General features: G+C 43.2%; 1 protein-coding gene across 8 annotated transcripts in view; it reads left to right on the top strand.

Annotated features, from left to right (window-relative positions):
* ZNF827 (zinc finger protein 827) overlaps positions 1–27,097 on the top strand; it is a 151,350-nt gene that overhangs the window by 78,588 nt on the left and 45,665 nt on the right. For all 8 annotated transcript variants that reach the window (XM_081136693.1, XM_081136688.1, XM_081136687.1 and 5 more), the window contains exons 6-8: positions 2,079–2,318; positions 4,683–4,740; positions 20,913–21,016. In XM_081136693.1, coding sequence (XP_080992819.1) covers positions 2,079–2,318; positions 4,683–4,740; positions 20,913–21,016 — 402 coding nt within the window. The remainder of the gene's footprint in view (positions 1–2,078; positions 2,319–4,682; positions 4,741–20,912; positions 21,017–27,097) is intronic.

Raw genomic sequence — 27,097 nt, 5'->3', positions numbered from 1 at the left:
GGGAGGGGATCTAAATTAAGTGTAACAGTTGCCTGCAGTTTAGTTGCTGACAAAAACCAAGTCGTTTTCCCTGAGAAGCATGTGTAGTATGTCAAGAGGAAAAAAGAACAATTAGCACACTTCTTACATAAGAGCTTATTGATAGCACCATATTAATTTTAACCATGTAATTAAATATGCTCCTCTATCTTCTTTATTGCAAATCAATAAACTATACACGTACTTGACTTTCACCTGTCTCATACTTGGCAAGGAAAGCATAGTTTTCTCTGACCACCCAGTCTACAGCAATGAGATTTCCCGCTTCACATCCCCTGACTGTCCCACAGGTCAACATCTGCTTTACATTTGTTCTTATTGTTTTATCTACCTGTCTGTCCGTCCATCCATCCATCTACCCATCAATCCATCACCAATTACTACAAACTTGGTAGCTTAAAACAACAGAAATGTATTCCTTCATGGCCTAGGGGCCAGAAGTCTGAAATCTGAAAGCTCTAGGGGAGGTCTTTCCTTCCCTGTTCCAGTTTCTGGTGGCCCCATGCGATCCCTAGCTTGTGCTGCATAACTCCAGTCTCTGTGTTACTGTCTTTGGGCTGCTAACATAGAACACCATGGACCAGGTGGCTTATAAACAACAGAAATTTATTTCTCATAGTTTTGCACTGGGAAGTCTGAGATCAGAGTCCTGATACTTGGTGTCTGGTGAGGACCCTCTTCCTGGTTCATAGAAAGGCATCTTTTTGCGGTGTCCTTACACTGCAGAAGTGGCCACGGAGCTCTCTGGGGTCTTCTTTGTAAGGGCACTAATCCCATTCATGAGGGCTTTACCCTTATCACCTAAACACCTCCCAAAGGCCCCACCTTTAAATACCGTCTCACTGGGGATTAGGTTTCAACATATTAATTTGGGTGGGGCATAAACATTCAGGCTACAGCACTGTGTCTGTCTTCACATGACGTTTTCCACTGTCTCCGTGTCTTGTCCCCTTCTGTCTAGTATAAGGACACTTGTCATTGGATTTAGGGCCTACTGGATAATCCGGGATGATCTCATCTTGAGATGCTTAACTTAATCACATTTGCAAATACCTTTTTATCAAAATAAGGTTACATTCACGGGTTCCTAGTGTTAAGACATAGATATATCTTTTGGGGGGGTCACCATAAAATTCCCTACTCTGTCTGTTTTCTGTTTTCTGGAATGCTGAATACATAGTAGCTACGAATAAATGCTTATTGATTTGAAAGTGTGGCCTTATTTTTAAATGACCCAAATTAATGACTGGGCTAATTGCCTCACCTTGTTTTAAAGATGTTCTGCCATTAGCTCTAAGGGACCCGTGGACATAAAGGCACTCCAGCCTTGCAAAGTGAATGCATGTTTCAGCCCAGAGACCAAACATCTAATAGTCACACCTAAAGCAAGAACAGTCCATCAATTGAATGGTTATTATAACCTGCAAGATTGCTGTTTTTCTAAATGTTAATCCTTAGGCTGCAATTAACTTCTCAGGTGGTCTTGAGGATTACTACCTCCCAGCAAGGCTTAAACGTTTTCGTTGAATCAACTCTATTTATCCTTTATTAATTTAGGCGCCCTAGAAGAGAAAGAAAAAAAATCATCAGAGCTTTAAAAATAGAGGGAGAAAATCATTATATTAATATGCAAGCTCTAATTTGATTCATCGAAGTTAAGTTATAAAACAAAGACAGACAGACAACATCTTCTCTGCAAGTTCTGGAAGCAGCATGGCAGAGGGGAAGGAGGGAGTGCATGGGGATGGCCAGGAGCCCCTGGTCCAGAACCCTGAGTTCCAGATCCGGAGACCTAGGCCTGGTCCTGCTGCCACTTGTGTGGCCTTGTGCAAGTCACTTCGTTTTCCAGGCTTCAGTGTCCTACCTTTTCAGGGAACCAAATGGGTTAAACTAGTAGTTTCCCCAACTCAGGACTGTGCCACAGCTCTCTCTTCTAAACTGCTGCTTGACATCCTCCTCACAGTTTTCTGTGTGATGAGAAAACTGGGTTTGGTTCCGAATTAAGAAACGTGTTTTTCTCTTCATGCACCCGCTTGCAGCGGAAAGCTACAAGGAAACCCAGATGGTGAAGATTAAAGAGGAGCCCATGGAGGTCGACATCCAGGACTCGCGTGTCTCGATATCACCCAGCCGGAACGTTGGCTATAGCACTTTAATCGGGCGAGAGAAAACCGAACCCTTACAGAAGATGCCAGAGGGCAGGGTGCCCCCAGAGAGGAACCTCTTCAGTCAGGACATCTCTGTGAAGATGGCTTCCGAGCTCCTGTTTCAACTGTCAGGTATGTTTAAGGGCATACTTGCAAGGAAATCGGGAATAATTGGGAATAATTGCAAGGAAAGCCACTCGAAGTAAAAAGACCCACGTGATAGGATATTTTTTTTTAGACAGAAATCGATTTTGTTACTTGAACATGCCTACTGCAACTCAAACTCAGTTACTAAAATGTTGCCAAGTTGAACTGCTGCCAAACTTTCTTTAATAAATAGTTAAGAATCGTTTGAAATTAGAACTCTATTCAATTCTGTGCAAACGATCCCTGTTGACTGGGCTACACGTCTCACCTCTAATTTTGTTTAGGCAGTTGATCTGATTAAGAGCCTTTTTTTTTTTTTCTAATGTGCAAAAGATAAACTTCAGTTTACTCCAACAGTGACTGAATTACCATGAATTCCAAATTAGTGTGGTCTGAATTAATGAGATTTTACTGTATCTTGCCAAAAAAAAAAAAAAAAATCAAGGAAAGGGAAAAGCAAAAGATCAAGAGGGAGGGTTTTTTTCTGGCTCTAGCCTAGTAGAACATTTTCTGTAAACCAATTGTGTCTACTTTGAATACTTTGAATTCAAAAGTGCAGTAATTACCAGCTCAGCTAAGTGTCTTGATAGAATAGTTGAGTTTTCTAGTGCCTAAATTTTCCCTTTGTTAAATAACACTTTCGAGCTGCATACTACTGTCCTTAACCGATTGAACATGATCGAGGCTGGTGATACAAACACAAATAAGATTTATATTTACATAGAGATACGCCCCCCTTGTCCACAGCCAAGTCTACATGTTACAGTTCATGCATCAGTCAAGTTTGCTGGATAAGCCCTTCTGTTACGGATAACAAATTTAAAGCACCCATTAGATGCCTCCTTGTTTAAGTATTATCCTGTTTGCCCCACTAAGAAAAATACCAGGAAAGAGAAGAGAAGCTAGAATCCGTGTGCCACTATGATAGTCCACCTTCCGTTGGCCCAGCCACACACCCCACACCTGTGACACTATAGTTGGTGCCGAAAATGGAGGCCTCCAGGTTCTCAAACAAGGACTGTATTTGTGCAGAGCTCTGCCGAGGTGGAAAGAGTTAATTCTGCCCACTTAATAGGACACAAAGATCTTTGCAAGCTCCAAAAAGCTCCAAAACGTGCAAGATGCTTTTTTTTTTTAAAGGCTGAGAACATATCTAAAAACAGTATAACTTTGAAGATGATTTAGCAGTTAAAACTGGCGAAAGTGAGGCCAGCGAGGTTCCTTTCAGTCTCGTCTCTGAGAGTACATTATCACAGTCTGCTATCAGCTCAAAACTTTGTGTCTGAGAGTTCTCACCCTGGCACTGTCACAACTGTCTGGGTGACCTCAGGCGAGTCATTTAGCCCCGATTTCCTGCTTTCTAAAAGAATACTGCCTGGGAATCTAAATTCACCCTCATTGTCACTAGCGAGTGGACAGAAAGGAATTGTCCACGCAAACTGGCAGGCAGCAGCTCCAGAGCATGGGACAGATGTTGTAAATCTTCGTTGAAATTTTTCCAAAAATCCGTTAAGATGAGAAGTTTCTTTACTTGCCCTGCCGTTGAAACCTGAAACCCTTGTAGAGTTGGCCGGGTTTTCTCTGGACACTTAAAAGAAGCCATTGAGCGCTGTGACAGTCAGGGCAGAATCCTCACATTTGAACTGCGTTGGGGAGGCCAGAGTTCAACGTTTGTGTTCTTGAAAGCTAATTAAATAACTCCTGACAGCTGGTAGATACAGACCTCAAGACAGAGTAAGGGAGGGTTTACCTCTTCTTGTCTAATGATATTTTATGTCCCTTGTGACATTTATCAGAATAAGTGCTTGGTGACTGCAGCACCCAGAGGTCGGTCTTATGGCTGTTTTTATATCCCCTCTCACAAAGGGGCCCAACAATACAGAATGCTCAGAGGTTGTCATCAAAGTCAGGAGCGGAACAGTTGCAACAACGGCAGTTTTCATGCTGAATCAGAGGAAAGCAGAAATTTTCAGCTGGGAAAAGATCCAGTAGAAATAACTATCTTTGTGCACGTGTATGTGTGTGTGTGTGTGTGTGTGCGTGTGTGTGTGTGTGTGTGCATGTACTTATTCAGGCCTGATTAAAACCAGACAACATGCTTGGAATTTGTTGGTAACTGATTCCCTTGGATTGGTTTTTAATCAAATATTTTTGTGGGTGCTATCTCCATGCGTCTGATGATGGTCTTTACCATTAGGATAGGGAGGGTTTGGCTGTTTAAAAGAGAAACCAAAATGAAAACCACAAGAGAGAAAGAAATGTTAAGGCTTTTTCAGCTGAAGCCTTAAAAGCCACAAGTTGCTGCATGTGAATGACCTAAGAGGTATGTTCCCTTCTCTCTCCTTACAGAAAAAGTGAGCAAAGAGCACAATCACACAAAAGAAAACACCATCCGCACGACCACCAGGTAGGCACTTTATGTGGGGCCCCTCAGAACACCCACATCAAACATTGTTCCCCAAACCATTTCCTGCCCTGGGTTCAAAGGAGTCACGCCCTTGACCACCATACTGTATGAGAACTTTGGTTGGTGGAAACAATACAGAAATCAAGGACATCAGTGGGGGAGAGGACCATTAATATTTATCAAACATCTAAGAGGTGTCCCATGCTGGGGAGTTTCCATATGTTCTTGTTTTCTACTCCTGACAGTAACTTTGTGAAGTAGATATTATCATCCTCTTTGCAGAAGTTTCTGGGCCAGAGAGTTTAATGGGTGGCACAGCAGTAACTGGGAGCTGGGTCCATATCTCAGGATAGCCATGCTCTGGTGGAGACCAGGGTGCTCACTGCAGCAGCTCCTAAGTAGCTCTGATAATTCATCACCAAGGAAATCCCCCTGTTCTATCTCACAGCATTAGTGGGAGAGCAAAAAACGTACAAAGCAGAAGAAAGACCATGCTTTAAAAAAATTGCAGGAAAGCCAATATCGCTAACAACTGTGGGTAAGGAAGCTTTCCATTGGCTAAAGGTAGTTTGAGGAAGTCAGCCAGGGTGGGCTCCCCATCCATCTGCCAAGTGAAAGGGCACCAGCCGGTGCTGTCAAGGTGAACACCAGCAAGCGCAGACCCCCCGCTGTGGATAAGTTGTTCCCGGGAGATGCAGCCTCCCCCTTCGAAGGCTTTAAGTCAAGGAACTTTGCTTCCCTGAGCAGACTTAGGTGCTCCCTGATGGGAGCGTTGATTAGTATTGTGCTTTTAATTCTTGCAACAAAAGACAAATGATGTTTTTCTCTTTGATGTGGTCTAGATTGGCCTCAGCATCGTCAGGCACGCGGATGGCGCTCAGTCGAACTTTACCCAAGTTGTGGTTTCTTTTTAATTCTGTGAATTGGAATTAAAGAATATCACATATCAAGCAGTAATTAAAACAGAGCCAGCTTGCCTCACACAGAGTTGATAGTGTTAGGAAAGGAAACTCCCTGTAATAGAACAGAAGAGTGGTGCTAGCCCAGTCTCCACGGGTAAGAACACAGATGGAAAATGAGCTTTGCGATCTGGTCTGTGCATTGCATTGGGAAATGGGTCTGGCGGGTGGAAAGTCTATTTTGTCTATTAATTGGGATGCTCAGATAGGAGACATGGGCTACTATAGATTCCAGCCTACCTTCAACCTGTAATCTGAAGGCTATTTAGTGTGTGTGCTTGTGTCTGTGGATTAAACACATGAAATTGGCCAGATTGGTAGACATTGAAAGGTGGCAGGCTAAAAATAATAAATGTTCATTTTAATTGGCTTCCATGGGCTTCTCGAAGTGTCACAGGCCAGGTTCCCTAGCAGCAGAGCCCAAGATGGGGGTGCCTGTGGAGGGGCTTTACTGAAGAGTGTTCTCAGGGGAACCTGCGGAGAAGTGCCGAGCAGGAGAGGAAGGCGACATTACTGAGCAAGCATGTGGTTTTAGCTGGATTGAAGCTTCAGCTCTGTCCTACAGTGAATTCTGGAATGTGAACTGCATCAGAGTAAATCCTGCCTCGAGGAAGGGGGCAGCTCCTTGCACCCCCATAGTATTCATTAACTTCAGCAGGGGCTGTGTGACCTCCTGGGGGGGGGGCGGATGGGGCAGCCAACACTCCCAGCAACTCGGAGAGTGCACTGGGCGATCTGGGCAGGACCCAGCAGCATCTCTCAGGGAGGTTCTCTGCTGCTTTTTAAGGTTACATAAGAATATTTATATAACAGAAAGGTATGTGGCAAGACCATGTTATTTTATGCTTTTCAGGTGTTCTCTGGGAAGAAGTAAGAGGAGATTTGAACTAGCCCCAAACTAGTGAAACTCACCTCACAGCCTTAATTGCTTTGGCTGGAGCAAGAGCGTAATTACAGGATAGAAAAGTTTTTTAGCCATTTGGCAAAAATGAAGCAATCCTTAAATTCTCCTCTTGCTGAGAGTAAGAAGAAATCAGATCTTTTGCCCAAAGCAAAGGAAGAGGTGCTTCCTATAAGCCCCCTCCCCCCAGCCCAGCCTGTGAAATAGTGTTCAGAAATCAATATTACAGAATTCTTGGTTTATTGGTTCTTCTACAAAATCCTCAGTGTGTTTTTATTTTTCCTTTGAGTAGGCAACTTGCTCAATTAGCCTCGCTTCAAACAGATCTCTTTTTTTACCTTCTCACCTCATTACTTCAGGTGAAATAGAATCAAGCTGCTTTGTGCCAAGAAATCCTCTTTAACCCGAGTTAACTGATAGCAGGGATGGGGAAATATGCCAACTCTCTCTCTTCTTTTTTGAGTCCTGGTTTATTGTAAGCACACAGTCAGCTTATGGGTTATGTTCTAAGGTGTGATTTGAAATACTTTTTAAAAATATCTACATCACTTCCAAATTTCCATATCTCCAGATTTGTAAGTGCCTGGTGGGATGTTTGGTTAGTTATCAGATTTCTCATGTTTGATTTCCCTAGAAGCTGCTGACTGCCCAGAACAATGGCTCATGATTGGAATCAAGTTCAGAGTCTTCTGTGTTTGCGAGTTGCTAGGTATACTTAAGATAGAGCATAATTTAACTGTGAAGTATAATGGGGAAGGGCAGCCCTGGGAAGCTGGCCTCAGGGAAGCATTCAGATGAAGCTCCTCCAAATGCCAGTGAGCTTCTCCATTCAGTGAGATCTCCTGCTCCTGGGGGATGAGGGGAGAGACGAGACATTCAGTATTGAAGAAAGGAGCTGACTCTCTCCCTATCCTTTATAAACCCACAACTTCCCCCACAGTTGTTTATCATTATTGATCTGGACTCTCGTTCCAACCACAAGAACTAAGGGAAAGTGTAGCAGCTCAGGATGAAGCACTCTGTAGGTTGGCCTTTCAGTACGTGCTGACCAATGAGATAGGGGGTGCCAATCCCCCTGCCCGGGCACCAAAAGAGCATGAAACTGGTGGGGGTGTGTACAGTGAACTCTCCATCCCACACGGGCAGGTGGCTGTCCCTTTCTCCTCATCAAACCCTCCCTGGTCACTGCTGTCCATTGGCAGTTCTGCTGTTTGTTAATACCTCTGATGTAAGGTGGGGAGATATGGAGAGAGAAAATGATGTTAGACAGCATTCCTTGTTAGCAATGTTTAAAAAGAGGCTTAGGTGAAGCTAAAGGTTGAAGCTAATAACTAGCAAGTTCTGGATCATTGGTTCTCTGCCTCGTTTTTGTGGGGTTTTTTCCTCTTACAATGGAAAATTTCAAAACTACAGAATGTACCCATCATTCAGTTTGAACAATGATCGGTTCATGACCTATATTATTTCATCTAACCTCTTCTTTGGTTCCCCCTCCCTCCTCCTCGATTATTTTAAAGCAAATCCCAGACATTTTAAGAACAGGTTTGAGAATGCCCTTTTTAAAAAAAAAAAAAATCCTAAAAACTTAGACTCGGCTGCTTAAATTGGGATCATCTTCGCAAAAGTAAAGGAGAAAAACAATCACCGAAGTGCACCGTGTAGCCAGGCAGAAAAATCAATCTACTTAGCGGCCGGAATGATTGGCTCATGTGGTCCTGCTCACCAGTGCCTTGACCTCACCCCTTATGCCCTTGTTTGTGCCCTCCTCAGGCACCCCCATCGAATGGGTCCTTTAGTTGGGACGTCACTGTAAATGCTAAAACAGCCGTTCCTTTGGCTGTTTAACCTTAGAGTCTAGAAAATTCAATCCAAGTGTAAAGAAGCCTGTGTGTCTCCTTTGAGATAGTGTGTGGACGGAGTGTTCTTAACGCCATCCTACCTGACAAATGAGATGAGGAGAGAGTCCAGCCAGGCCCATGAGAACAGAGGGACTGAACACTTAAGAGACTAACAAAACCCTGATTTTTCTGTTTCCTTCCCCTACACAAACCTAGGTTCTACAGGGACCAGATAACCAGCTACTATGATCGTTTGTCGATGAAAATACATGAGGCATGGTGTCATAACCAGATCCCAAAGTTTAATGGAATAAACAGAAGATCTCCATCTTCTGACATGGACCATCACCCAGCCAGATGCAGGATAAGATCAAAATAGGAAAATGGAACCCTAGAGTAAGAATCAGATAGCTTCTGGCAGGTGAATTGGACATGCTCAATGTTGTGTAACACCATGAACTTCAAACAATGGCTGCCAAGAACCCTCTCTGGGTTATTTGTTCTCTTTTCCCCATTAATAATTCAGGGTCCATGGGGATATAAGATTGCAGGCCTATAAGAAAACCTTCTCACACCTGGTTCGCTTTATTCCAAAAGCAAGGAAGTGTTTACCTGAATTGTCCTTTTCTCCATCACTAGACAAAAAAGAAGTGGGGAAAATCGGAGAGAGGTGGATTTATATCATGCTGTGCCAACCAACATTTAATTTGCCCAATTTTCAAAATTTGAAACACGGGCAATTTTTCTATGATTTGGTTAAAGGCACTTACAGTGTTTACTGAAAGATGTATGCACTTGGAAGTGTTCAATATAGAATTTCCCCGTGTGATGGTTTGGATGAATGTCCTTAAATATTTATGACTCAGTAATAGAAATTGCACGAATTTGTAAAAGTATAATGTGTTGCCTCAATTTGTGCAATTTTCCCTTTTCACTTTTTGAAAGGCATAAGAGAACAATCCTCCATTACCTTAAAAAGTAAAAGATGACACACAAAGAACTCTGGATTAGACAGAGGCAATTAAGAAAACAGGAAAGAGAGCAAATGAAATTGGTGAGTTTTGAGTCCCTCTCCACAGATTCTCTTAACCCTTTATGTTTTACGACTTTAAGCTTAAACACGCTGAGAATTCTATTTCTAAAAAATAGAAATTACTCTTAATTTTATGGTGTCCCTTCAGTTAGGACATTCAGTGTTTTTTTAGTGAGGTCAAGGCTGTTGGGGGGCCATTGCAAATTTTAAAAGCGCCCTTCCTCAAGACACTGCCACCTGCTGGAATACTGTCACAGTAAATACGTAAACCTTTGATACATCTGATGTCAAGTGTGCCCCTAGATGTGGTTCTTTTGTGCAATGCTCAGCTGCACCACTGCCTGCGGCTGCCCCGACACTGATGTTGACTTGAGAGTCTTTTCATTGGCCGTACATGTTTTTCAACTGACCTCTGAGTGTTCACTTTTCAAAGAAATTAAAACTAATCTTGGAAAACAATGGGTCATTATTTTAAATAGAAATAGCCTGAAACCACCTTGTGGATTGCTGCCGTTTGAGGGTTCCTTTTTCTTATTTAACCAAACCTTCCTCTGTACTTTTATCTATTCCTATACTCCATTGTCCTGTAGGTATCACCCTCTGCCATTTTTTCTCCCATCTGTGACATCTGTATTGACCTGGTATAGTTGAAACAGTATGCTGCCAGAACCATTTAGTGTGGTGTTACTGTGCAGAGGCCAGTTTAAATCTCTTTTTCAAGATCACAAGAGGGCTGTGCCTTTCTTTTTATTTTCCATGGGCTCTTCCACCTTTATTTCTCCCAGCCTGCAACCATATCCCATCTTGTTTGTATAATTCAGGACAGTCGGGAACAAAGTGTAAATCTGTAGGTCTCTGTAAGCAGACACCCAGAACCTATAGTCTCTCCTCGTGACCTTTGACAGGTGACACAGAGGTGACATGACCTAGAAGGTCTATGTGGCTTAGGTGCCTGCCCCACTCCTGTTCCTCTTTTCTGGGATTTGCTCTCAAGAGTGTCTCCATGGTTATTACTAGAAAGATGTCAACTATTCGAGGGTCGACCTCTGTTGAGTGAGAAGCCCTCATGGATGATGCCACGGGCCAGGGGCACCCACATTTCACTGGCGTTCCTTACGGTTTCCAGAGGACAAGGTCCCACGTCACCGCAGAGAAGACTGAGTTCATGTGTTCTCTGCTCCCCTCAGCAGAGAGCCCGCTGTCCTTGTTTATGCAGAAAGGCAGATTCCTGCGGGAGATCCAGGTCCCTGCGCGGGCTGACATTTCACGGGCCGGACGTGCAGGTTCACTTCCGTGGCCTGCGGTTGGCCCGGGCGCAGCGCCCGCACAGGCCTGGCATTGTGCTGCCTGTCCTGAGAGGTTTCCTGGCTCCGCGGCGGATGAATGCCCCAGCCGCAGCAACAGGAATTGTTCCTTGAAAACTTGGTGTTAGGTTGTACGGGTTGGCCCGCCTCTAAGACAACCCTAAATAGAAGGCATTTGTGCTTTTCAGAGAAGAAAATAAAAAAAATCACCAACATATTTTTTTTCCTGCCTGAGATGCTCCGTTCTGTGATTTGACACAGCCCTTTCCTTCCATAGCTTTCAGCCTTGTGCAACTCAAACGGTCCCACCCTGGTGGGATCATAATTTAGATGCTGTCGTCCCTGCCGGTGCCTTTTACAACCGCCTTCAATGATGTCATCCCTCGGATTACTTTTTAAAAGACTAAGAGCCTCTTCTAAAATAGAAATAAAGGATCCTTAAACCATAAAACTTAATCTTTTTTTAAAAAAGAATTATTTTTTCCAATGACAGTTGGCAACTCACTATTATATTAGTTTCACATGTATAGCAACTTTTTAAAGTTTTAAAAATAACTTTTATTTCCCAGAGAACATAAAGAAGAAAAAAAAATCATTAATAAGCATTCTTGCTACCCAGACAACCACTGCTAAGTTGGTGGTGTGTATCCTGGCTAAATTTTTTTCTGTTTGTATGCATATGTTTTCCTATAAAAGTCAGCTACTACTATATATACACTTTTGTAATCTTTTTTTACCTAGCAATACATTAAGAACTTTTTTCATGTCAATAAGCATAACTCAATATTATCCTTTTCATGTTTGCATAGTACTCAGTGTTTGCATCTGTCATAACAGATTTAATCAGCCTCCTTTTATTGGATATGAAGGGTTTTGTTTGGTTTTGTTTTCCCAGGTTGTTGCTAATATAAATGGTGCTGGAATAAATTGACTCACAAAAGCATTCCAAGTTTTCAGGCTTTTGCTGTGAATTGTCTAATTGACTTTCAGAAAGGTTGAATCTATGATTCTACCTTAAGCTAGTGAGAAAAAGAGAGAAATATTTCAAGGATCTTTGTGCTTTATCACTAAAATTTTTTTTTACCAATTGGGAGGTTAAAAATTATTTTATAGTTAAAATGTTTTTATTTATCGATTCCTACTATTACCAAGCTTTTTGTTCAGGGAGAGGCATTTGTATTTCTTCTTTTGTATAATTTCTTCTACTGTCTATTATTTTATTTGACAGTTTGTGTGGATTTAATTTTTTGTTTGATTGTTGCTATTGGGTTTTTTTAATGATATGAAATTTCAAAACAAAGTGGAAGGAATCATGTAATAATTCGCTATCTCCCCACCACTCAGATTAAACAGACATTTCCCATGTTTACTTCGCCAATCCTTTTTCCCCCCTATATTTTACATCCCATCCCAGACATCATAACATTCACTCCCAGATTCTTTGATATATAGCTCTAAAAAATAAGGATATTTTCTACAATACCATTGCACACCTTACAAAATTATCCAAATATTTGATTTTTTTTTTTAGTTGCTGAGAAGGTTCTATTGATTGGCACTGGCCAAGTGCACAGCCATATCAATGGACTAGGTGGAAAAAGAAACACATCTTAGTTTTCCTGTCTTCTCAAAAATTAAAGAAGAAAATCTGGTGCCCATAGGTGTAGTAAAATGATGGAGTGACCTTGGTTCTCCATCTGCCCACAAGCTTCATTTAGAACCCACTGAATCTGCAATGCCAGCCTCAATGTGTAGATAAATGCCCTGGCTGACGCTTGCCAATGGATACACATTAATTCACGCTTATTCACTACAGTCCTTCTTTCTTTGAAAATGTGTGCACCGAACTTGATCAATGACCGACTTCCAGGCCTGGCCCACCGGGGTCACAGGAGGTCTTCTCTGTTGTGGTCCCTTTTAAGCTTGAATAGGGAATTACTGCTTTGAATGGTCAGGGTTGTCTTCCGATCAGAGACTCCCTCTCCCCCCGTCATTTTTAATCTTGAGCACTCTTCTCCACTCCCATGTGCGCTGATCTGCATCCTGGGTTCTTTTATTAAAATAAGTAAGTCAATAAAATCATTCTGGAATAGGGTTCCTCGTTTCGGTGGTATTGAGAAAGGAAGGACAGTTGATGAGCACCATTAAAACTGTTTTCTTTCATGACATTACCTTTTTCACTGACTACAAGAATGTTCACAGGAAAATGGGCACTGACTTTTCTACCTTAAAGGTTAATGTCCAGGCCCATTTCAAAAGAAATGAAGCCACACAATCACTCATCCAAAATGAAACTGAGGGCCCAAGGTGGAAGCTAGGAGGACCACATAGAGTCCAAGGTGGTATTTAGTGATTGCTGTACCCAAGTAAAATGACCTCACCAGGGCTTTTTTGAAGTGTTTAAAATTCTTTTTAAAAAATCCGTAGAACTAAGCAATTACTATATTTCATATAGAATCATGTATAAATATGTTACAACATACAGATACATAGACATATTTAAAATATTAAGCTTCTATTCTATTATAAATTATTAGCAAATAAATGAATCAAGGACAGTAATATTTCAGAAAAATAAACACTACCTAAAAATGAAGAAAGTTGCATTAATCTTGAAAATTAGGTGAAAATGAAATCATCTTATTTGGTCTTTTTTAAAAAATGAATATCTAAAAAAAAAAAAGAGTGGCCATGTTTTTGCTGTTGAGTTGGGCCATGTTTTTGCTCTTGAGTTATATATTTTCCTGCAGGCTATACCCACATCTCTGAAAGTTTCTTCTGACCTTACAGTCCTTGAGGAAATGTTGAGAAGGTAGTTATAACTAATCTAAATGTTTTCTCCATTCCTTATCTTTGAATAATCCCATCTTTTTCATTGATATGCTGGAAGAGCTTTTTTTTAAAAAAAAAACAAAAACCTTTTTGGTTTTTGGCAAGGATTGTATTCTGTTATTGTTAGCAAGGTCTGGGTTTTGTTCAACGAAAACATTTCCGGTTTGTTGTCATTTCCTTTAATTCTGTTATATATACATGGAGATTCCAAATGGAAGTTACTGTATCCATTTCCATCAGTCGCAGTCTCCACATATTCAGAAAGTCTTTGAACTTGAGTAAGATTTATTCTTGGAATAGCTTTGGTCTATGGCCGTTTCTTCTTGAGGCTTTTGGAGGCGTGAAAGATTATTCTCAACTAGTGTTTCCTGTGCACTTCAAAATGTTATGCAGTGTGTCACTCTTGGGTATGTCTCAAGGTCTAAGTGGTCCAGAGATCAGGGTTTAAAAAATACCAGCACAACGGTTTTAGATAAACATAGGGTGTCCCCCAAAAATGTATACACTCACTTTGAATAATTATTAAGGCAGTGTTTATTAAAATACACTTCATTTTCAAAATTGAGCTCTCAGCTGTTGAAGTGTGTATACTTTTTTTTTAGACACCCTGTATATTGGAATTTCTGTTCTTTAAAAATAACATGATATATCAGTACAGAAAACTAGTATTTCAGTGAGCTGATTTAATAGCTGGGGCTAAGTGAAGGTTGAGAAAGGCCCCGTTAACAGGAGGGATACACAGCAATCGGGTGAGGAGGCCCAGAGGCTGGGGCCTGCCGGAGAGCAAGGGAGCAGCCAGAGAGAGAAAACATTGGCTTCCACAGAACTGTTCTGCCTCTGCTTTTGCAGTAAGTAGCTTCTCAGAAATATCTAAGTCAGATAACTTATTCTTAAAATAAAACAGCAATATAAAAATTAACTCAACTTCTTTTAGACACATTTTACCCAGCTCTTGGAAAAAATACAGAAGCTAGATGGAGGTTCAAGTGCTTTCACTTTGATATACCCCGTCTTTTTTTATTCATTAAAGTAAAATTTGTCTTTGTGCGGATTGAAGTCAGATTATCACTTCAGGGTGATGTGCCAGAAACTCTTACATTCAATAGACTTTCATTCCATCCTAAAATATGTAGATCCTTATGTGTTCTGAATAAAAACTCATTTTGGAGTAAGATCTTTTTTTTTCTATGTTTAATCTTTCTTTTCAATTTGCCATCCCCAAGTTCAGTCCTATGAGTTATTATCATTGTCTTCTAGAAGGAAAAAATCATTTCTTCTCTGTCGTTCCTTGAAAATGATTGTGTCATGACTAAACATAAATTTTTTCCTTAGCTTTCTCTCACATGCCGTCCCCACCTTCTTTCCCTTGTTGCCGTTTCGCTTTTGCCGCCCAGTTGAGAATCCCCGCAGTGTTTCCGTTTCCATGGTGGCACCGGGGAGGGGTGGTGAGGCTGCTGCTCTGTGGGCACAAGCTCCCTGCTGGCCCTCAGATGTTAAAGGTGGCAATACTTGTGCCACAATCGGCACTTAGCAAAATCTACCACTATTTAGAGCCGTAATCTTTTATGGACTGTTTTATTATTTATCGTAAATCTTCTCTTTCTGCAGCCCCGTGCTGTTGACCCTACAGGCCAGGCCGTCTAATGCCTGGAATTGTCCAGCCACGTATTTTAACCCTCAGATTTTTCTACAGGAGAAAGATAAAAACACACATTTTATTTCCATTTCATTTTTATCCAGAAAAGAAAGTCGAATAGATAAAATTTTGTCTTTTCTAAGTAACAGAAGGTGGGAAAAGTAATGGGGTGTTGGGCAGACCTAAGTCTGCACCAGCAGCTTCTAGATGCTACTTCTGTACGTTTATTGAATATTTATACGAATTAGCTAAGTCTTCCAGGTAACCTGTTATTGTGCAGGGCCAAAGAGAGTATGTTGTGGTAGACAGTGATTTTGTTCCCTAAGTAAGTGCCCCCTCCCCCATTAACTGTTAGTTTCAACCTGCTTCTTTAGTAACTTTTTAACCAAAAATATTGATCAGAAATAATTTTTTTAACAGTTTTTGCCTTTTCCCACTTCCTTGGCTCACTTTCTGATGAAGAGGCTTTTTCATAGTAAAATGACAAAAGTTCAGGTAGCTGGAGAGTCAGAAAGTAAGAGGTTGCGACCTTCATAAATTGGCTCCTTTTGTGGAAGAGTTGGTAACGTGTGTCATCGTGAAGTCTGTTTCATGTGCTGGTTTTCTCCCCGGGGAGATGCAGACTCGGCTCACCCTGTGCTGGGCACCTCCTGGGCCTTCCCTCCCTCTTACCCTCTCCCACCCCTGCAGTCACTGCAGCCTGAATGGGGTGCCGGCTTTGTCCACCGCAGCGCTGGGCAACTGCTGAGAGCAGGGGGCCTGCACAGAAGAAAAGGAGCTTGAGGAACCACCTCCTAACATTAAAAATTACGCTGCTCGGCACTATGTTGCAAGTGCAGTCTTCTGTCCTCAGAACGGGGTCAGAATGTTCATGAGGACCAGCGTTATTGGAGATCTAACCCCCACTGAGCAAGCACATGCTCCGTGGGGCATGCCCCAAGTTTGGTCTCCCCTCCTCCTCTTACTGAAACCTGGATGCCAATCGAGGTGACCATAGTGCCACCATGAGCTTCATATCTGTGCTGAGATAGAGGTTTACCAACATCTAATGGCCCCATTACCATTCCCTTTTCATTCGGGCTTAATGATAGCGACGAGCTTGCCTTCCGGAGCAGCAGGTGGAGAAGGGTTGGGATTCCGAATTGCCCCATCCCCCGTGTTGGGGAAGTGTTAGAAAAGTGGAGCGTATCTTAACTTCTAAAGAGAAGTAAAAACTAAAATTATTTTCACTTGCTCAATTTCTCAATTGATAAAGTCTCCCTTCGGTGACCCGGGGCCCTGCATACTGAAATGACCGCTCCCATCCTCCGTCATCCCTCCTTCCCCCATCCCTTCCCCCTGTCCTGTCCATTCCAAGAAGGAGTCGTGATTCTGTGCTGTCCGTGAGTCGCCCAGAGGCTGAGAGACCACGCAAAGGCGGCGTGCATAGCTTGGTGGGTGAGTGCGTACTGGGGTGCCAGCCTGCCGGGATTCGAATCCTGGCTCCACTTACGGTCTGGGCAATTATTTATCTTCTCTCCGCCTGAGTCTGTCCATTATACCGATAATGATAATGGTAGCTACACCATAGGACCCTGGCAAGGAGTAAGTAAACTTAGTACACACAGAGCACCGTAGAACAGTGCCAGATACTTAGCATTATGTGTGGTAGTTGCTATTTCACTGTGCACGTACTGTGTACCAAGAACTTTAACATGAAATATCTTATTTACCCCGTATAGCTCCCTTATAGAGATGGTATTTTTAAACCTCTTTCCAGTGATGAAACTGAGGCTAGAAAGGATGTTGATTTGACAAAGGTCACTGAATTCCAAAGTGGCCAGTGTGGAATTCGGCCTCAGATCCTTCTAATTTCAAACCCTGTGTAACCCACTGCATTCCCCCCTTCCCAGCCTGGGTGGATACGAACTCGGAGGATTGCAGTGGCGTGTTGAGGCTGTTGCTCTGTTAACCTAACATCTTCTCTTTCTAGATAAGGCCTTACACTAGGCTCAAGCTGCCTTGACTTATGAATGTTTCTCCTTTGATTCTTTGCCCCGTTACCTCACTGGTCCTTTTTATGCATTTTTAGTATTCAGCGGGACTCCCTTCTAGTTTTCTGCTCCCTCAGAAGAAATCTTTCCTTTGCTATAGAGCAGGGGTGGGGAACCTTTTTTGTGCCAAGGGCCATTTGGATATTTATAACATCTTTCATGGGCCATACAAAATTATCAACTTAAAAATTAACCTCCTATATTTGGTCAAACATTTAATTAACTCACCCCTAATGTGATGGCTGGAACTGCTTCTCTTTGGTGAGGCCTTGGCAGGTCCAGACCAATTGATTTCATGGGCCAAACATTCCCCACCCCTGCTATAGAGGATAACGCTGGCATCCAGGGTAGAAAATTATTTGGAATGTTGCTCCCCACAGGGATTGTCCCCCTTTCGGCTCAGTTTCTCCAAGCGGCTGGGGATGGTGGGGCTCCACTGCTCACATCAGCGGGATCTTTGCCATTAAAGAGAACATGTGGACGTGAAGAGCGAGCCCATTGCTACCGCTTACAAAACCTAGGAGGTTGCTCAAAGCATGTAGCTTGGCGGCCTCCGCTCGGGTCACCTGGAAACCTTAGGGTTAGTTTTTAAATGTACCTGTATGTGGTCTTCACCTGCCCGATCCTTTCCACTGTTTTCCTGCCTGTGATTGTCGGTGCTGGTTTGCAGCATCTGTCACCAGCATCACCATGTCCGATATGAACTGCCACTCTGGCCACCGGCCTTGTCTTCTACAAGCCCCCACCCCAACCCCAGACAGAGCTTCCTGGAGCTACAATCTTATTCCAACCACCCCCTGCTTACTTAAAACACAGCAGGGCTTCCCAGGGCTACTAGGACAAAGCCGTGATCCCTGCCTGCCACACAGTGAGCCCACCTACCACGCCAACCCCATCTCCCTCCCCATGGGCCTTGTCCAGCTCCGCAGACTGGCTGTGTTCTCTCCTTGTGCAAGAGATACTAGCACCTAGGAACCTCACAGCCTTACTCTCCTTTCAGGTCTAGGGTCAGTTGTGGCTTCTGTAGGAAAGCCCTCCCAGGCCTCCCTGGCCAGGCCAGACCCCACGGTAACGCTGCACCCCCCCCTTCCACAGCACTAGTCACCTGGCAGTTCCCTTTCACCTGCGCACAGCAGCTGCCTCCGCGCTCCCTGAGATCTGTTGCTGGGCCTGGCATAGTGTAGGCGCTCACTAAAGGATTGAGGGCAGCCTACCTGTTTCTGTGGCAAGAAGGGTGATAGTCTAGATACCCTTTAGGGGGGCCCTCTTGGACTCTTGGTGTCCCAAAGGGAAGTCTCCACATTTCAGACAAAGCAGTTCCATGGGTTTCCCTGGACTCTCAGACCTCAAGGTAACTGCTAAACTGCTATAGCCAGAGGGACAGTAACATAGATTCCATTGCCCGATCCTCACCCTACGTCCAGGGCCAGCCTGTGGTGTTTCCATGTGAACTGTCCACTCAGACCCGAGGATGTCACTGTCGCCTCGTGTGGAAGCTTCAGAGCTAGGGAGGTGGGAACGGAGAAATCTTATACTCTAGCTTTGACCAGCAATCCTCCAACATGTCTACATCCTTAAAAGTGCTCTGACCCTAAACAGTTTTTTTCATGGAAACGTTGAAAATTAACCTCATCGCTCCAGCAGCCAACTGACCCTTCCAAATCAGAGCAACCTTTTCTTCATTCATTTTATCCAAGGAAACAACACTTTTTGCCAACTTGTGAGGAAGTGTCAATTCATTTCAGCTCCCCTTTGGGCTAGACAGAGATACAAATAAAAAATAGCTCAGATTTATTGAGCACTTACTGTTTGCCAGACACTATGAAAAGCATGTTCCATGGAGGATCTTAATTGGTCCTCACAGCCCCTCCATGACATGTGGATACTGTTATCGTGCCACTTTATAGACAAGAAATGAAGACTCTGAGAGTTACATATTTGTGCGTGGTCACAGAGCCCTGAGTGGTGGAATTTGCACCCAGAACAGCCCCCTCTCACACTCATGCTCTCAGACACCATGGTGCACTGCCTTATCCTTTGAGTGTTTACATCATTTGCAGGTTATGAGGTGTCTGACATAAAATGGCATGTCTCCCCACTCCCCATTACCTGCTAGCCTGTAACCAGTTCATTGTTAAGCTTGTTTAAATAAATTTATGTATAACTAAAAAGCCGGCGACACAACATTGCATTAAATCTAGCCTAACTATCATGCCAAATTAAATTGTTCATTAATGTTTGTTTTACTTTTTAAAAATATTTTTACATATGTCTTTCATTTTATCTTACTGTTTCCTTTATAATATTTAATAATAGTAACCGTAGCCTCGCATCATGTTTAGAAAGCAGCACCCATCGTGGGAGTCCTAGGCTTGTGCTCCCTCCGATCTTTTCCTCCCCATGATCCTGGGGTTTGCTGGGGGCCTGATCCCTGCAGGCTGTGTTGGTCTGGCTTCTGGGAAGGTTCAGCCCGTCAGAGGCCTTGCTGGGAGGTGGGGGTGGGGCTTAAGGAAGAGCTAGGCTACTCCTCCCTCCCTCTCCTGCTGCAGCTGCATCTTCCCTGTGGCTCCAGCTCCCACCGGGTGGCCCCAGCCCCTGGACTCCATTTACATCTTTTTGTCCCTCCAACCTCAGGGTGGTGGTGGCCTTCTGCTTTTCCCGTCTCTGGGCTGCTTTACTGCCCCCCCTCACCTGTGTACCCAGTTCCCTCGATTAAATTTTCCTGTTATAAGTAGGTCTTTCCAGTTCTCGAGGTTGGACGCTGTTGGATCTCCAGTATTCTCACGTGTCATCTCAATACTTATTTACAATTTACTTTAGAGACATGGAAGATGAGTGATAAGATCGAGTTAAAACCTTCTGATTAAAACACCCAAAGCTTTTGTGGTCACTGTGGCTGTGGTATCAGTAGGAAACCTGGCTGGGCGTTTGGTGTCCCTGGTTCCAGTTCTAGCTGAGTCACTAGCCATACTTAGAATCAGTCAAGTCAGAGCCTCAATTTCGTGGAAAATGAAGGTGCTCCTGGTATCCTTTCTGGCAGCCCTGTTAGCTGGCTTTAACTCCTTCCAAACCAAGACAGTTCTAGGATGCGGTCTCAGTGTCTGTGGGGACCAGTGAGGTGTCTCCTTCAATGGAATGGCCCTTGACTCCAGCCATCTGCCCTTCTAAGGCACAGTGTTGGTCCCCAAGGAATCAGGTGCCAGAATGTGGATGAGCCAGGGCAAATCTATCACCATTCTGGGAAGATCCTTGAACAGGTCTTTCTGATTCCAACCCAGATGCTTGGTCTTCATTTGGGCACAACACACTCGCAAGATGTATAACACAACAGTAAAATTTGGTGCTCAGCTGTCCTGACTGGGTTTAACCGTCTATCAAAGACGATATTTCATATATTCACTTCGTGTATGAACCCAATAGCAGAGTATGCATATGGCACTTGTCTGATGTAATATATTTTCTCTTTCTCTATTTTAAACACACTCTTCTTATAGTCTCTAAACACCATTTAAAAAAGTACATTATCCAGCATTTGTGTGTGTGTGTGTGTGTGTGTGTGTGTACTTGGGCCCAGATGCTCTGGGTACCTTAAATAACTTTAATTTACTAAACTTCACTCCTCCTCCCCCACCCCAGCCCTTTCTTTTCAGAAGATACATTTAGACAATCACCATTCTCCTCCAATTCAAAAGACCTGCTGCCCAGCGACTCTGTGCTCCCCGGGAGAATATCAACTCCAGGTATGGAAACACTGTTGGCTCTGCTTCTACTATTGATCTCTCAGAAATCACTTCTCTGAAATGTGTGAATTTTCAGATGCTTTCCGCAAACGTGTTGACGGTATTCAGATGAAGCAGCCAGGTTTTTAAAAAGAGGGAGAAACTCAATTTCAGCAGCCACAGAAGTTTATTATAAGAAAATGCAGACCATAAGAAAGCTCTTCACTGCTTGAGGAGCTTATTGTCATTTACCTGCTGATGTTTCTCATCCGCATAGTGAAATTCTTATTCTTTGAAATAGCGAAGCATAACCTGAAAATAATTTGCTTTTCACATTGTCAGTGTTTCAGGGAGGCAGCCAGGAAGGTAGGGGAGGGCGGTGGCTCAGGCAGGATAGGTCAGGACCCCAGTGGTGTGCGGGCCACCCCAAAGACCACTTCAGTTTCCGTGGAGGGAACACAGTTCCTTAAGGCAATCTTGCCCCAGATTTCACTCTCTTCTTAGAGTGTCTGCATATATCCATCCAATGCTGCCTTTTGCCATCTGAGTATCAGTGTGTAATTTCTTATCTGCTCTTCCTTTTTCCTTTCCAAAGTAAAAAGAGAGATGTGTTTGCTGTCCCCTTATCAATAGCATGACTGTCCCTCAGGGCTCCTGTGTGTGCCCTCGGAGTTATGAAATGAGGACATTTGAGAACCCCTGCACTGCAGCCTATGGTCCTTACTCATCCCCCCCCCACACACACAGTCCACCCCACCACAGCAACAGCCCAGCAGCCAGGAACCTTTCCGCTGTGCTTACCTTCCTTCCCAGCCACAGAGAGAATTTCAGAAGCTCTCAGTGGCCTCCACAACCATTCGGTTGTCCAGGAGAACAGTGGGAGCCCGTGGCCCTGTGCCTGTGCGGGAGGGTCTCACAGCAGGGTTGTTGGCCGGGAACCCCTGCAAAAATAAAGTCCAAGTGTCCTCCACACACGGGAAGAGCCTGGTGTCACAGACAGCTGGAGATCTGAGTATTGTGTAATTCAGAAAGAGCCGAGTAGCACCTTATGAAATGCTGGCTTGGGCATCACAAGTCATTGGAAGGGGTTTGTAACAAACAGTTGGAAAAAGGCAGCTCTTTGCCGTCCTTCAGTCTTGTGATGGCAGATCCATTTCTTCTCATCTCCAAAGAGTCCAGGGGCCGGCATGCTTTTTGCTCTGCAGGACTTTTCAGTTCAATCACCATAAATAACACACGTACACAGAAACCCATTACCTGACACCTGGTTCTAGAGGTGGAAAGAAATTCGGCTCAGTTGATGTCTTCATTCTCAAACAGGGGCTACTTGAACCACTGTCTACTTTCCACAGTGTCATTTTGAATAGCCATCTCCCTGGTCCCCAAATTATTGCCCTGCTGTTAAGCTGATGGATTGTGACTTTCTAATGTCGAAATAACTGCCTAGGAATTGCTAGTTGGAGTGCCGTGACCCATACAGCCAGTGTCCCATGATGGATGTACCAGTCCTGCATTGCCGGCTTAATGCTGGGCTGGGCTATATTTTAAGAAGGGTTTATTGGTCAAGTTACAACTCGACCTCAAAGACTGATCTCAGTACATGTCTAGCTGTGCATGGGCGGCTTTTCTGTGATTTGTGTGGAAGACTTACATTACAAATGAGATAAACTCACACCTGAAAAGTTAACTTATTTTGAAGGGAAGGTCAGCCTAACAGGGATTTTAGAAATGTAAGTCCACCATTCTGAGGGAGAACCAACCTCTGTACATCAAAAAGCCTTTCTTTAGGCAGAGGGTGAGCAAAATGTTTGCATTTTACTGAAATACACAACTGAAAGGGGGCTTTTTTTTAGAAATAAACAAGGTGACAATGTTTTGCAAGTGGAGTTAAAATTAGAAAAATTAAAAATGGCCCTGGCCGGTGCGGCTCAGTTGTTTGAGCAACATCTCATGCACCAAAAGGTCGCTGGTTCGATTCCCACTGAGGACACACGCCGGGATTGCAGGCTTAATCCATGGTAGGGGGCATGCAGGAGTCAGCCGATGGATGTTACGCTCTCATCGCTGTTTCTTTCTCTCTCTCCCTTTCCCTTCCTCTCTCTCTAAAATCAATTAAAAGGAATATTTAAAAGAAAAATTAAAAATGGTAAGGACAACCTTGTGAGTTCGAAGTTCCTGTAATCTGAAGACTTGTTTGTAAGGAAAGCCTCAATAATTTGAACTAATTGTGGAGAAGACCTATCTCAATTAACAAAATATTGAAGTGCGGAGACTTCTTAAGTAAATTTTTCTTTCAAGTCTGGACAGAGATAACTGGACATGATATACCTACTAAATGAACGCTCCCCAGTCCCTTACCTGCAATTTGTAAACCCAAAAGCTCTACCAACCACCATTTTTTGAGTAAGTTACTTGATGGTACAAATTAGTGGGAGGCTATTTACAGCCTTTGTGTGTTAGGCCAAGGGTGAAATTCATGCATTTTGTTGCATAAATATCAGCGTGCTTGATTATAAAGGCCCACTGAAAGTCTGCATTGGGCACCATATTATCATCTTGAAGTCAGAAGATGTATGAATCTCAAAGTTTGTCAGGCCCCAGGAGTCTTGGATATGGTGGGCCTACCTTACTCTAGTTCTCCACTGAAATGCTATGCTGGGGACAGGAACTTTTAAGCTACAGTTGAGGATCTTAAGGTTCTGTGGTATAAGAGTCATGAATTCATATAGAGAATTTTGAAAGACCAAGTGGGCAGCAGATTGCTGAATCACTGGCGAGGACGTGACAAGAAAGGAGTTCAGTGGAGACGCCGTAGCGCTGGGGCAGCATTAGTAATGAGGGCCTGGGTTAGGGAGGAAAGGAGGGGATGGGAGAGGCAGACAAGGGTGGCTGACTGGCCTGAGAGGCTGGCTAGCTTTGCCATAAGCAGGTTGAATTAAGGAATGACAGTGGCTGTGCAGAAATGAGGAAGCAGGGAAGGAGACAGCTGGCTTTAGTGACTAAGCAGAAAATAATCTGCGGTTAGTGTATCAACAAAAGCTTCAGAGTCCTTAGAAATCTTCTGTTGGGTACTTTCAACGTTACCGTTAAAGTATTATTTCTGTATTTACCTTGCAAACTTCTTTCCACAGATAATGCAAAGATAAATAAATGTCAATCCAGAGAATTATCTCAGATTCCCAATTAGAAGAGACCATAATTAGATTTCATGGGCCTAGTTCCAATCTAAGAAATCCCTTGCAAATGCTGAAAACCGATATTATCATTCAATAATATAGATTGGTACGTGTTTATATGCCTTCTATCATGGGATGAAATTCTTTCCATACACTTTGGAGTGAGACCACAGGGCAGGGCCCGTGTCCCACAGGAGAGGCTCGTTTAAGGCCACTTTGGAGAAGGAAGCAGCAGCGCGGGGGACAGCTAAGTAGGGAGAGGTGGGTAGGACTGTGGGCTGTGAAGACATCGAGAATAGCACAGTTAACTAGACATTTGCCTTTGGCAGATGGTATCTCAGACACACAGCTGCCACCATCTCAGAGAAATAGAATGAATACAGAGCTTCACAGTGCCTTGGCCTCTCTTGTTGCCACTGTTTCTAGACCGACTTTCCTGAGAACCAAAGGGTGCTCGAGAGCCCAGACCTAACGTCTGTACTGTCCGCAGATGTCTTAGGGGCAACACCAGGAATCCTTAGCCACATGATGACTTAGAAGCTGCTGTCACCTTCTGCTGGGATGCAATACCCTTCAAGCTGCATATAGACTATAGACGGCTGAGTGCTCCCTAGGTGGTGGTGTCCCTGGGGGCGATTTTACAAAAGAAAGAAAAGAACTTGTTATGAGGGAGATAGAATTACAGGCCATGATTAGTTTCACGCACATTGTCCAATGTATAGTTGTCTTGCTCTGTAAAAGATTTATGTTGACAGAAGAAAGGTTCTGAGTTCAGGTGCTCGTCAGGGCGCTAAGAGCGGTGCTTCTGTGTAGCTGCTTATGTTTGCCGCCAAGAGAAGAATTTCTGTCTCAGCACGGCTTCTAAACAGTGTGGAGCTTCTGCTCTGTTTTATTATGATTTTCAAAGTCAGTCTGTTTGCTCTGTATTAAGCAAAAAAACAATAACACCACCCGAGCGGGTGTGAAGGGAAATGTGGGTGTCCGTGGAATTCTTTCCCAGTGGAGTCTCTGACACTTCTGTTTGTTATTTCAGGTGGGGCTTAGAGTTAGACAGTGTAGAACGTACCAGCAATTATATTTGTAAATCCCTACCCCCATTATTTGCTAACTTCTTTAAAAAAAGCAAACACCTCTTTTTGTTGTTGTTGTTAATAACGTACAAATAGGGAGCAAAGAACATGAGGGGAAAATTAGTTCTTTTTAAGACCTGAGATGCCAAGCAGGATCTGATGTCAAATAAAAAGGCTGGTTTGGATAGTCTGCCTTGTCCCCAGGCCAATTCTTAATCCATTTTCCTCTCTCTGTTCTGCCCATCAATCTAATACAAGTGGTACCATGTCATATACTTTTCTGAAATTTAAATAAATGATGCCTTGAATTAGAGTGCTGCCCACAACGAACCCAGCCTGCCGTGCTATTGGCCAGATACGAATGGCCTCCTTCAGACAGTGGCTTTAAAAATGTGCCTGTCACATTTTTATGTTAAGACTTCCCAACTCATACCCCAAGGGAGAGACATACAAAGCTGCCCTGGATTGCAGAAAAGTGTTTTCTTCAATCCTTTTTTAAACATACCAGATTCTTTTTACATTCAGACTAAGTCACAGGCAAACAATAGAACACTAGGTGTTGTTGGCCTGCATCACTTTGTAGCTTAAGCTCCTTTTTGATTAAGCAAATTTATTCTGTACAGAAAAAGAAGCTTATAGTTATTAAGGACCTTCTAAATTGTCAGGCATGGAACCTATGTCATCTCATTGAATTCTGAAAACAACTCATTGAGACAGAAATTATGCTCAATTTACAGATGACTAAATTTACAGATTCAGAGAGATTTAATAACTTTTTTCTAGCTTATTGATACATAACATTGTATTAGTTCAAGGTACATAATATAATTTGATAGCTATATTGCAAAATGATCACCACAATAAGTTTAGTCAACATTCATCACCTTAACATAGTTATATTTTTTTTCTTATGATGAGAACTTTTAAGATCTACTCTCTTAGCAACTTTCAATTATACATTACAGTATTGTGAACTATAGTCACCGTGCTATACATTAGACCCTCAGAACTTATTCATCTCATAACCAGAAGTTTGTACCTTTTGCAGAGAGATTTAAGTTGTCACACAGTTGGCGAGGGCCACATGGGAATTCAAACCCAGAACTGCTCAGAACTGCACTTTCCGCCCTCTCATGGCACCCACTAAGTCGGAGGGTGCATCACCACATCTCCCCAGTGTTTGCCCACACGTACCCACAGTTGGCATTTGAAGTATTACTGATGGATTGCCTTCTTTAGTGAGTGTGTTATGTGCTGTTGAGTAGGCTGCGACTCCTGGCGACCCTGTGATGTGTGACATCTACCATGCCCTGTCCTCAACAGCCCTGCTCAGTTCCTGTAGACTCATGCGTATGGCTTCTTTTTTGGAGTTAATCCATCTCATATTGGGTCTTCCTCCTTTCCTGCTGCCTTCTGTTTTTCCCAGCATTACTGTCTTTTCCAAAGGACCCTGTGTTCTCATGATGTGCCCAAAGTCGGATAGCTTTTTTGTTGTTATTTTTGCCTCCAGCGCTGTTTCAGGCTTACTTTCCTCGAGGACCCACTTGTTCATCTTTCTGGCGGCCCAGGCTATCCGTAGAGCTCTCCTCCAAAACCATGTTTTAAATGAATCCATTTTTTTCCTATCAGCCTTCTTCAGCGTCCAACTTGCACATCCATACATAAGAATTGGGAACATAGGGGAATGCCTTTGTTTTTAGATAGGAATCAAAAGTAGTTTGTTAAATAAGACATTTCAAAGAATTTACAAAATAGGAGCACATTATTTATTAATATTCTAATTCTGTTCTCTTCCATTTCTATCTTTCTTCTTTTAACACTTTGCTAGCTGGTAATCATACTCACTTGGATTGTTT

This window comes from Miniopterus schreibersii (assembly GCF_964146895.1).
Source record: "Miniopterus schreibersii genome assembly, chromosome: 4".
NCBI lineage: Eukaryota > Metazoa > Chordata > Mammalia > Chiroptera > Miniopteridae > Miniopterus > Miniopterus schreibersii.
Note: the sequence above shows the minus strand (reverse complement) of the source record. Positions and strands in the feature narration are given on the sequence as shown.